At 47.2% G+C, this 12533-nt stretch overlaps 1 protein-coding gene across 2 annotated transcripts in view; it reads left to right on the top strand.

Moving 5' to 3' along the window:
- foxp3b (forkhead box P3b) overlaps positions 1 to 12319 on the top strand; it is a 35486-nt gene extending 23167 nt beyond the window's left edge. For both annotated transcript variants that reach the window (XM_061256734.1, XM_061256733.1), the window contains exons 3-13: positions 1769 to 1935; positions 3446 to 3523; positions 4657 to 4880; positions 4960 to 5052; positions 5511 to 5598; positions 6252 to 6329; positions 7003 to 7150; positions 9966 to 10042; positions 10170 to 10271; positions 10722 to 10843; positions 11871 to 12319. In XM_061256734.1, the coding sequence (XP_061112718.1) occupies positions 1777 to 1935; positions 3446 to 3523; positions 4657 to 4880; positions 4960 to 5052; positions 5511 to 5598; positions 6252 to 6329; positions 7003 to 7150; positions 9966 to 10042; positions 10170 to 10271; positions 10722 to 10843; positions 11871 to 11952 (1251 nt within the window). In that variant the 5' untranslated portion in view covers positions 1769 to 1776 and the 3' untranslated portion in view covers positions 11953 to 12319. The remainder of the gene's footprint in view (positions 1 to 1768; positions 1936 to 3445; positions 3524 to 4656; positions 4881 to 4959; positions 5053 to 5510; positions 5599 to 6251; positions 6330 to 7002; positions 7151 to 9965; positions 10043 to 10169; positions 10272 to 10721; positions 10844 to 11870) is intronic.
- Positions 12320 to 12533: the final 214 nt, after the last annotated feature.

Here is a 12533-nt window from a genome sequence, read left to right as displayed (position 1 = left end):
GTGTTAAAGCACAGTGCTAGAACAATGCTATGTGCGAGGAGAGGGAGATTACAGAGCTTAAATGTGTGCAAGAAGGGGAATCTACATTACTCTTACTCTATATACATAGAACACGCATGTAAATGCATACACACTCACACAAACTCACTCATACAGTACACACAAATGCACACATAGACATACACACACATTCACATGTGCATACCCGAGCACACATATGCACACATAGACAAAAACACATACGCGCACCAACATACAGACACATACACACCTACCCATAGACACACACACACAAACACACACACACACACACACATATAGACATAAACACGTATGCGCACCAACATACAGACACATACACACCTACCCATAGACACACACACACACACATAGACATAAACACATACGCGCACCAACATACAGACACATATACACCTACCCATAGACACACACACACACACACACACATAGATATAATCACACATGCGCACCAACATACAGACACATACACACCTACCCATAGACACACACACACACACACACATAGACATAAACACATATGCGCACCAACATACAGACACATACACACCTACCCATAGACACACACACACACACACGCATAGGCATACACATATGCTAATGCATGCGGTCCCATTGTGGGTAGACTAATAGATTCAGTCTCTGCCAGCACTATGAGGTTAAAGACTTTTACAGTGTTGTCCCCGCACCCTTTCTTGTGAGGCTGTCGATTAACTGCACACTGAGAAAGAAACGTGTGAAACTATGTAAAAAAATGAACTTTACTTGTGCTCAATTCATTCATTTCGAAGGTGTACACTGTTCACATGTACCTGTCTCTCTTCATACACGACATAAATTGACAAGACTAACATTAAGACTAAACAAACAAAATAATGAAACTGTATTTTCTTTTGGAAAATGAGTAAACATTTAAATCCACTAATCTTTACTACACAAATTAAACAAAACAGCATTTCAAAGCCTGAATGATCTGCACAGCACACCGCAAGCTACAAGAGCCCAAAAATAGCCCAGCACAACCCAACTTCCCACAGGAGTTTCTGTTATAGTCAGGTGTTCACTAACTAGCACAAAAAAAACTTTTCATTTCATCCTAAAATGTTTTCTTCAATTTCTTACAAACATTTGAATGAACCAAAATGATTTCAGTTGAGAAAACCTAAAGGAAATATAGGTGTAAGAAACTGAAGTAAATGTTTTGGTTGATCCAGTGCTTGATTGGCCCTCCCTGTGCCGGTGTCTATCTCACACCTTCCATCAAGCACCATCTCCACGGCAACTGAACTGCCTGTGTCATCTGACCTCAGAGGCCATGACCTTTGACCTAGATTGTCATCGCTGCTTGACCGGCTCTTTTCATCTGGGTGTAAAATTAGTATATACATACGAACAGGCGCGCATGTGCACACACACATACACGCATCAGACAAACAAACATACCTACATGCAGTGCACCTCCAAAACTGCTGGCCCGCTTCATAAAGATGAGAAAAAAAGGCTGTCTAAAAAAATGCAGATCATGGGATCTATGGCATGCACGTAAGAAGGGAAAATGATGTTCTTCTCATAAATTCATTTATTTTGCGCAAATAATGATTTTATTTCCCAAAATCACTGACACCCCTGTTTTACATAAATAGTCCATCCTCTTTTAGCTTGTATCATTCAAAATGGCGTTGTTGTGTGAGTGTGTGCCACAGAAGTGATTTTTAAAAATTATTTCCAGCAGTGGGAATGCCAGGAAATGAGCATGAGACTGCCGGAGGAGCCAGTAGAGGGCGACATCAACACCAGCAGCAGCCAAGAGAGCAGAGAACAGAGGGTGGCAGGATTCGCCATCTCAGCGAAGGCCACCCCTCCCCTCCGACCCCCACACGCTGCCCCAGCCCTCAGGTACGACCGCTAATGGGACAACTGGGGTGGACAGATACGAATACCCAGTATGTCATACACACATCAAAAGAAGTTTGCTTCCCATGTATATTACATTTACATTTGCTTATTTAGTAACTGTTCAGAGCAACATACCAGACATTGAAAAATGTAAGTTAAACAGTAATTTGCGACACAGTTCCACGATAAACTTATAAAACATATTCACTAGAGAGGGCACTGTTTTGTGCTAACCCCATTTATGGTCTCCAATGAAGCCGTTTGATGGAATCCCATCCTTGCACTGGAACAGTGTCTTAACAGGTTGAGCCATACGACAGACCCAAGGAAGCCAGTTTAGCGGTGTGGCAGCTCTACCTGTACATTTCCCTGCTGCTGTAGGTTATCCACTTAGAGGTGTGATGCATTTTGTGTTCAGAGATGCTCTTCTGTATACCAATGTTGTAACATGTGGTTATCTGTTTTACTGTAACCTTCCTGTCAGCTTTGACCAGTCTGGTCCTTCTCCTCTTACCTCTCTCATTAACAAGGCATTTTGCCTGCAGAAACATTTTTGCCCACAGAACTGCTGGATGTTTTTTGTTTTTCTGCGCCATTCTCTGCAAACTCTAGAGACTGTTGTACCTGAAAATCCCAGGAGACCAGTAGTTTCTGAGATACTCAAACGACCCTGTCTGGCACCAACAATCATTCTATGGTCAAAGTCACTTAGATCACATTCCCCATTCTGACATTTGGTCTAAAAAACAGCTGAACTTCTGCATGCTTGTATGCATTTAGTTGTTGCCACACGATTGGCTGATTTAAATATTTGCATTAACAAGCTGGAGTACAGGTCTACCTAATAAAGTGGTCACTGAGTGTAAAAGACAAGACCAACTTCACAACGGCCTTGGTGAATTGGTATTGAAGGAAAAGAAAATGGCTGATCTGGTTGGCCATAATGAGACCCACACCCTTAGGCAATTCCTCTCAAACCAACCTGTTCTGCAACTTTGAGTGAGACACCTCTGTGTGTACTTGCCATTCGAGTTAACACAATTCTGCTGTCTGTGAAAATCAGGCCAGGAGGGTTCCTTTCACATCCTCTCCATATTTGTGGTCTGTTCCCCTTTAAGGTGTATTAAAAATATATTTTCATCCACATATATCCACACATTCATCATATATTCATCCACATATATCCACACATTCATCATATATTCATCCAAATATATCCACACATTCAACATATATTCATCCCACAACTGTAAAAACGGTGTATGAAAATGAATGAAAATAAATGGGAGGTACAGTAAGTGGGAGACTGCTGACTGCCTCAGAACAGTCATTCTTCACCGGCTCAGCAGGTGGGCTGTCACAATCCTGAATTTAGCCGAACGACTGCTATTTCCACATTGTGTAGAAAAACAGGGAGGAGATACTTCTAAATAAATAAATAAGCAACTTGTGGAGCGGCTGTTTAATAATACAGTGTGGAATTCAGTTAAAAAGTGAAGTTTCTCCACAGGTAACATTCCCCTTCAACCTGGGTGCCCTTACCCCCCTCGTCAGGACCTCCCGGCTTCAAGCTCTACTCCTGCAGCAAGTGAGAGTGAAGCTGTACTTTCACAGTGCACACTTCCAAACTGTACACACAACATAGTTCAGATTTCTGAAAGTTTGAACTCTATATAATACGCATTCCCCAAAGTGAACATTCCCAAATTTACACTCTACATGTTTATGCCTTCATTTTTCAGAGTGCAGGTGATGAGTGATAAGGTTCAGAGTGCAGGTGATGAGTGATGTTGTTCAGAGTGGAGGTGATGAGTGATGTTGTTCAGTGTGCAGGTGATGAGTGATGTTGTTCAGTGTGCAGGTGAGGAGTAATGTTGTTCAGTGTGCAGGTGATGAGTGATGTTGTTCAGTGTGCAGGTGATGAGTAATGTTGTTCAGTGTGCAGGTGATGAGTGATGTTGTTCAGTGTGCAGGTGATGAGTGATGTTGTTCAGTGTGCAGGTGATGAGTGATGTTGTTCAGTGTGCAGGTGATGAGTGATGTTGTTCAGTGTGCAGGTGATGAGTGATGTTGTTCAGTGTGCAGGTGATGAGTGATGTTGTTCAGTGTGCAGGTGATGAGTGATGTTGTTCAGTGTGCAGGTGATGAGTGATGTTGTTCAGTGTGCAGGTGATGAGTGATGATGTTGTTCAGTGTGCAGGTGATGGGTGATGTTGTTCAGTGTGCAGGTGATGAGTGATGTTGTTCAGTGTGCAGGTGATGTTGTTCAGTGTGCAGGTGATGAGTGATGTTGTTCAGTGTGCAGGTGATGAGTGATGTTGTTCAGTGTGCAGGTGAGGTGTAATGTTGTTCAGTGGGGAGGTGAGGAGTGATGTTGTTCAGTGTGCAGGTGATGAGTGATGTTGTTCAGTGTGCAGGTGAGGAGTAATGTTGTTCAGTGGGGAGGTGAGGAGTGATGTTGTTCAGTGTGCAGGTGATGAGTGATGTTGTTCAGTGTGCAGGTGATGAGTGATGTTGTTCAGAGTGCAGGTGATGAGTGATGTTGTTCAGTGTGCAGGTGATGAGTGATGATGTTGTTCAGAGTGCAGGTGATGAGTGATGTTGTTCAGTGTGCAGGTGATGAGTGATGTTGTTCAGTGTGCAGGTGGTGGGTGATGTTGTTCAGTGTGCAGGTGATTAGTGATGTTGTTCAGTGTGCAGGTGATGAGTGATGTTGTTCAGTGTGCAGGTGATGAGGTAAGCAGCCAGCTCCTCCAGCTGATGGCCATGCGCCTTGAGGAAAGCCAGCAGAGACCCACTGTCCTCCGCAGAGGGATCCCACAAACCACTCAGGCCAGTGACTCCACTCTCAGAGAGAGCCTGGCAGCAGCTTCTTTCCTAAAGGCTGAGCAACACTCCCCCAAGCCCAAAGGTTTTCCCCTTGTCCCTTTTGAGCCCAGGAAGAGGTGAGTGATGTGTCTCCAGTGTCAGACGAGAGCTGAAAGAGCCACCCCCTCTCCACTGAGGAAACATCTTGTCTTACAGCATCATCAGTCAGTTCAGAGCTTTGTTTGTGAACGGATTCTGTCGGTGGCCGGGGTGTGAAGAGGTTTTTGAAGAATATTCCCATTTTCTGAAGTAAGTGAGAGAGCGAAACAGAGAGAGAGCAATAGAGAGATAAAGTGACTGTGACTTTCGGTCAAAACATGTTCTTTAATGAAAACATCTCATTTCAAAAGACTTCAAAACAGGCCAGAAAAGGGAGACCAAACTCCTTCATTCACGTAACCTAACACATGGGTCACATGGTCTCTCTCACACGTACACCCACACACAGAAAGAGAGGGAGAGACAGAGAGAAATTGCGAGAGAGAGAGAGAGAGAGAGAGAGAGAGAGAGAGAAAGAGTAAGAACAAGAAAAGGAGAGTCACGACCTTAAACAGGGAAGAGTATGTGCAAAAGGCAGGATCTGGTTTTGTTGAGTGATTCTGCAAAGGCAAGCAGAGTGTGGGAATATATGAGCTGTGCGTATATATATATATATATATATATATATATATATATATTTATAGTTTCCCTTTGCTGTGTGTCTACAGGCACCTGCACAGTGAGCACAGCCCAGGCGAGCGCAGCCTAGCTCAGTGCCGCGTACAGCAGGACATGGTGCGGCACATGGAGAACCAGGTCTGTCATTTTACACAGGAAGGAAAACTAAGGAACATGATGAGGCAGCGCCACCAAGTGATATGTTTCAGAATGTACCACCATTACATTAAATAAGCCTTTCCTCACAGGCTGAGTTTGCAGTGAGTATCAGGGGCTGGTATCACAAAGCTGGATAACTGAGTTTGCTGAATAATTGCGCTGAGTAAAAACTAGAGTCAGCCCATATTCCTGATTCCGGAGCGTTCTGGGTCTTACTCAGTGCAGTTGACCAGCAAACTCAGAAATCCTGCTTTGTGATGCAGGCTTCAGGCCTGGTGAGTAAATGTTCTGGGTGATGGGTGTCAACGATTACAGTGGAGAGGAATGGTAATGAGAACAGGGGGGTAACGTGAAACTGAAAAACCTTAAAAGGAGGGAGGAAGCCATTTGCAAGGTGTCCAAAAGCAATGATAAGAAAAGACAGGAGTGAAGAAGACCAGCCCGTGGAAGTGGCTCTCTCAACAGTTTTGCTGTGGCCGCCAGGAGGTCTGAACTTGGTATATTCCCGTGCTGATATTCACATTTTAGGTAAATGAGACATATGCTCCATTAACAACAACAACAACAGCAGCAACAACAAAAGCAGCAACAACAATAATGGTTTTACTGTTCTGTGGGGCATGATTTTCTAGCTCAATTTGGAGAGACAGAAACTTCAGGCTATGCAGCTTCACCTGTCTGTTCCTGCAAAGCCTGCCCAGGCTTCACCTGTAAGTCCTCAATACATCACACACACCTCATCCAACCTTCACCTGCATGCCTTTATCTCACACACACCTCATCCAACCTTCACCTGCATGCCTTTATCTCACACACACCTCATCCAACCTTCACCTTCATGCCTTTATCTCACACACACCTCATCCAACCTTTACCTGCATGCCTTTATCTCACACACACCTCATCCAACCTTCAACTGCATGCCTTTATCTCACACACACCTCATCCAACCTTCACCTGCATGCCTTTATCTCACACACATCTCATCCAAACTTCACCTGCATGCCTTTATCTCACACACACCTCATCCAACCTTCACCTGCATGCCTTTATCTCACACACACCTCATCCAACCTTTACCTGCATGCCTTTATCTCACACACACCTCATCCAACCTTCACCTGCATGCCTTTATCTCACACACACCTCATCCAACCTTCACCTGCATGCCTTTATCTCACACACAGCCCCTCCTGCCTGCACCTGAAAGTACCATGTTTTTTTAATGTATCATGGAACAGGGCTCAGAGGAATTTTCCCCACTGAAATAACCAAAACCAAAAAAGTCATTTATCTTTTGCTTTCTCTGTGTGCCCTCCCCCCTCTCTCTCGTACACACACACACACACACACACACACACACACACACACACACACACACAGGAAGAGAATCCAGAAGGACCACACAGCTTGTTGGTGGACTCGCCCCAACCTCATGTGACAGATGGCGCCTCCTACTGTGGAAGTAACGATGCAACAGAAGTGTTGAGACAAAGCTATGGGCATGTACCCACATCTCACCTCATGCCAGGTAACTACCATCCCTTCTGTCCCATGAGACTGCAAGAGGATAATAACATTCACAGCTCAGTCACAGCTATGTCAATGCCAACTTTCTTACTGTAGCAGAACTCAGGGGGGACATATGATGGGTCTGGCTCAGTGAAGGGTGAGGTTATCCATAGAGCCAAGATTAGAATGCAATGCATCTCTCCTTTTCCTGTGTACATACGTAACTGGAGCCACTGTCATTGGTGCAGAACAGGGGAACCAAATGCAGACTCATGATAAAAACTGGTGGGCAGCCCAAAGTACAGAAAAGTAATCTGGAGACAGGCAAAGTTAACAAAACAGGTGGTCAGTCCAAACAGGGCATAGGCACAAAATCCAAGTCTGCAGAATCCAAAGAGCCAGGCTGGGTCGAAATACACACGGGAAAATGGGACAGAAAACAGAGGCTAGAGCAGAACAGAGTAATACCTTACGGCAAGGAACTACGAACTAGTACCAAAAACAGACAGGCTTAAATACTCTTACAAGTGACTAAATGATAAACAACTATGCAAACAGATAATCAGGAAACAGGACTCAGGTAAAACAAATGACTAGATAACAGAACTACTGAAAGCAACAGGAGACAAAAAAAGTGAAACACTAAGGAAAAGGACAAATACTGAAACTGAAAAAATGCAAAGCCTAACAGAACAAACTACGGGCAGCGAAGTGGGACAGAAGACACAAACACCGGAAGGGAACAGAAGGGAACGGAAAATGCCAACACAGACAGAAAACATGGTGAAAAGCACAGAGAGAAAAAAAACAACAGGCAAAGGGGCACAAACGTGACAGAACCCCCTCCCCAATGACCAGACACCGGACGTTCACGAATGGAAGAGGAGGAACAGGGAGGGTAGGCGGAAACAAGGGAAAACATAGAGTACAGGAAACATTGGTACAGGGATTCAGGAGAGCAGCGGAGTCCCAGGAAGGCATGGAACTTCAGGAGAGCAAGGGGCTTCAGACGGGCGTGGGGCTTCAGGAGAGCGTGGGGCTTCAGGAGAGCAAGGGGCTTCAGACGGGCGTGGGGCTTCAGGAGAGCGTGGGGCTTCAGGAGAGCAAGGGGCTTCAGATGGGCGTGGGGCTTCAGGAGAGCAAGGGGCTTCAGACGGGCGTGGGGCTTCAGACGGGTGTGGGGCTTCAGACGGGCGTGGGGCTTCAGGAGAGCGTGGGGCTTCAGGAGAGCAAGGGGCTTCAGACGGGCGTGGGGCTTCAGACGGGTGTGGGGCTTCAGGAGAGCGTGGGGCTTCAGGAGAGCGTGGGGCTTCAGGAGAGCAAGGGGCTTCAGATGGGCGTGGGGCTTCAGACGAGTGTGGGGCTGTAGGAAAGCGCAGTGCTTTAGGCAGCCACAGGGCTTCATGCTACCGCAGGGCTTCAGACGAGTGTGGGGCTGTAGGAAAGCGCAGTGCTTTAGGCAGCCACAGGGCTTCATGCTACCGCAGGGCTTCAGACGAGTGTGGGGCTGTAGGAAAGCGCAGTGCTTTAGGCAGCCACAGGGCTTCATGCTACCGCAGGGCTTCAGTCGAGCGCGGGAGTCTCAGACAAACAAGAGTGTCCTTTGATCTGGACCTGGAGGGGTCCGGAGCCCGAGATGGCACAGGGGCCGGGGCCAGAAATAGAGACTGGGCCAGAACCAGAAGTGTAGGGCCTGAAGCTGGGTCCTGTGGCTGTGCAGGTTGCGCTGACACCGAAGGTTGGACCAGGGACAGAGCCAGGGCGGGGGTGGGAGTGACACTGGAGCAGGGGCCTGGGGTGGCGTTGAGGTCTGGCTGTCCGACAGAACTGGGGACTGGACCCGCGTTGAGCAGAGCAGAGACAGAGAAGCACAGGGAGCAGGGTCTGGAGCAGAGACAGAGAAGCACAGGGAGCAGGGTCTGGAGCAGAGACAGAGAAGCACAGGGAGCAGGGTCTGGAGCAGAGACAGAGAAGCACAGGGAGCTGGGTCTGGAGCAGAGACAGAGAAGCACAGGGAGCTGGGTCTGGAGCAGAGACAGAGAAGCACAGGGAGCTGGGTCTGGAGCAGAGACAGAGAAGCACAGGGAGCTGGGTCTGGAGCAGAGACAGAGAAGCACAGGGAGCTGGGTCTGGAGCAGAGACAGAGAAGCATAGGGAGCAGGGTCTGGAGCAGAGACAGAGAAGCACAGGGAGCTGGGTCTGGAGCGGAGCTGGGGACTGGACCTGGAGCGACTCAGGAAACCTGGTCTGAGGAGAATCAGGGAACTGGGCCTGGGAAGGAATTGAATACCGGGCCTGGAGCACTGAGAGCCAGGATGCTGGCAGTGAGCTGTTCATTCGGACCAAGTGATTGGAGGAGGAGTACTGACTGTCCACTGGTTCCATTACTTGCTAGTTTGTTCTGTCAGTGGTGTGGGTCAGGGAACCGAATGCAGACTCAGGATAAGGTGAATATAGCAGGCTTTAATAAAGAAAGGCAGAGGTCGGTAACCAGCAAACAGATATATCCAGCGAAACTGTTCAAAAACTAAAAATGGCCACAATAGACTGGCAGGTGCATATAGTCTTTCTAAATTCTGAGGGATTAGAGGAGAATTTGGCAATTATAATTTTTGTTTTATCAAGAGTGTCTAAGTGCCATCTTGTTTTTCTCATTGACTTTCATTTGTTTTGGCAATATATCCCTTTCTTACCATGCCAATAAAGCAGTTGAATTGGAATTGGTTTGAAATGTGTATTCGGTGTTTTAGTGATCAATGCTGCTTTCAGATATTAAACATTGCTGAATTTCAATGTGGTTTTGGTCAATACCGTTTTCTTTGTGTGCTCTACAGAAATAATTCCCAGTATTGAATGCTACAAATACAACAACATCAGACCGCCTTTTACCTATGCCTCTCTAATCCGATGGGTAAGACATGATCAGTGAGTCCCAGGCAGTGCGTGTAAAGCCATGTGCGCGAATGTGTCTCTCTCTATATAACTAATGCAATATTACTCCCCCTCTCTCCTGCACTCTCTCTCCCCTTCATTCACAGGCCATTCTAGAGTCTCCTGACAAGCAGCTCAGCCTCAATCAGATCTATCACTGGTTCACCCAAATGTTCTTCTACTTCCGTCACAACACCTCCACCTGGAAGGTAAAAACACTGCAGAACCATATGTAGGCAATCACTTGGTCAGGGATTATCAAATCATGGTCCTCAAGGTCTGAGAACTGATTTTCCACCCATTACCTGGGAGTCCGGTGTGAAGACAAGCCAACCAGTAGCACTAATTGTTCAGCTAATTCGCTTGGAAAACCAAGGCCGGATTTGGATTTGAGGTCCAGATTTGTTTGCTGACCTACAGGATGGTAGATCTCCAGGAACAGGTTTGGGCAGCCCTACCTTATAGCCTACTTTAAGCCTATACCGTGGGGTGCTAAGCCACACAGGGAGTAAGGCTGTACCATCGGGTGCTAAGCCACACAGGGAGTAAGGCTGTACCGTGGGATGCTAAGCCACAGCAGGTGGTATCTGCTCCGGTAAGAGCCCCCTGCAGAAGGAGCCCCGGGCTCACGGGCCTCGTCTCTCTCCCGTCCCCTGCAGAACGCCGTGCGTCACAATCTCAGCCTCCACAGGTGCTTTGTGCGGGTGGAGAGAGGGAAAGGCGCCGTGTGGACTGTGGATGAAGTGGAGTTCCAGAAGCGAAGAGGACAGAAGTTTAACCGGTAAGTTTCTGGGACAAGGAAGGTTGGTGCTTCAAACTCCAGTGTAGCCACAGTAAGATCCGAGCAGCTGTGGGCCCTTGAGCAAGGCCCTTAACCCCACACTGCTCCAGGGGGGATTGGCCCCTGCTTAGTCAAATCAGCTGTAAGATACAAACGTCAGCTAAGTAACTCACTGAACACTTTATTAGGTATTTATGAAACTTATATTTTAGACTTGTTGGTCTTCTGCTGCTGTAGCCTATCCACTGAGAGGTTTGACAGCAGTTTCTGAGATGCTGTCTGATACCAACATCATTCCATGGTCAAAGTCTCTTAGATCACATTTATTCGCTATTCTGACATTTGGTCCGAAAAACAGCTGAAGTTAAAGCTCAGTTATATTATATGATTATCTGCGCTCTCTGAGGCACTACCACTGCTTCACCACCAGGGTGTGCTGCTGAGCACTTCACATACAGCAGTTGAAACATTTCAAATATATTTAAAACTTACAGTGGGTTCCAGAATTATTGGCACGCCTAATTGGCAAAACAAAATGTCAATGTGAAAAATACGGTACTTTATTCATGTTTCGATGGAACCAACCAAAATCAAGCCAGGGGTGCCAATAATTATGAAACCTTGATTTTGGTGAAATCTATTTTTTCTTAAATAAATATTTGATTTTGAAACATTGAACATTCCATTGAAACATTACACGTTGGAATTTTGAGTATATCTCAATAATTATATATAAAATGATTTCTGAGCAATTCTGTGCACAATTCTGCTGCCAGTGAGTCTGTAGACTTTTATTGATAAATGCAAACAGCTATTAGCTGTAAACTAATGAAACAGCTATTAGCTGCAAATCAAAGACATTTACCATCTTTTTGCTGTTGCCTCAACAGTGAGAGGCAGAACATTGTATATGCATTTATTAATTGTATTTATTTTGCATGTCATAAACCCAGTGTGACGCCATGTGTTGCGTGCTGTGTTGTGTGTGTCCATGTTTCTGCTGTGCGTGGTCTGGCTGTATCTGCAGGGATCATGGTCTGGGATGCCTGACTCCCTACACCTTCTGCCCCCCTCGGTCCTGGCCCGGGGGTCTGCCGGAGCCCCACTGAGAGGCATATTCCCCACGCCCCACGCCCTGACCACTGCTTACGGGACACCATCATGTTCCCCACGCCCCACGCCCTGACCACTGCTCACGGGACACCATCATGTTCCCCACGCCCCACGCCCTGACCACTGCTCACGGGACACCATCATGTTCCCCACGCCCCATGCCCTGACCACTGCTTACGGGACACCATCATGTTCCCCACGCCCCACGCCCTGACCACTGCTCACGGGACACCATCATGTTCCCCACGCCCCACGCCCTGACCACTGCTCACGGGACACCATCATGTTCCCCACGCCCCATGCCCTGACCACTGCTTACGGGACACCATCATGTTCCCCACGCCCTGACCACTGCTTACGGGACACCATCATGTTCCCCACGCCCCACGGCCTGACCACTGCTCACGGGACACCATCATGTTCCCCACGCCCCATGCCCTGACCACTGCTCACGGGACACCATCATGTTCCCCACGCCCCACGCCCTGACCACTGCTCACGGGACACCATCATGTTCCCCACGCCCTGACCACTGCTCACGGGACACCATCATGTTCCCCACGCCCCACGCCCTGAC

This window comes from Conger conger, chromosome 10 (genome assembly GCF_963514075.1).
Source record: "Conger conger chromosome 10, fConCon1.1, whole genome shotgun sequence".
Taxonomy (NCBI): domain Eukaryota; kingdom Metazoa; phylum Chordata; class Actinopteri; order Anguilliformes; family Congridae; genus Conger; species Conger conger.
The sequence above is the reverse complement of the archived record's forward strand: the minus strand, read 5'-3'. Positions and strand labels throughout refer to the sequence as shown.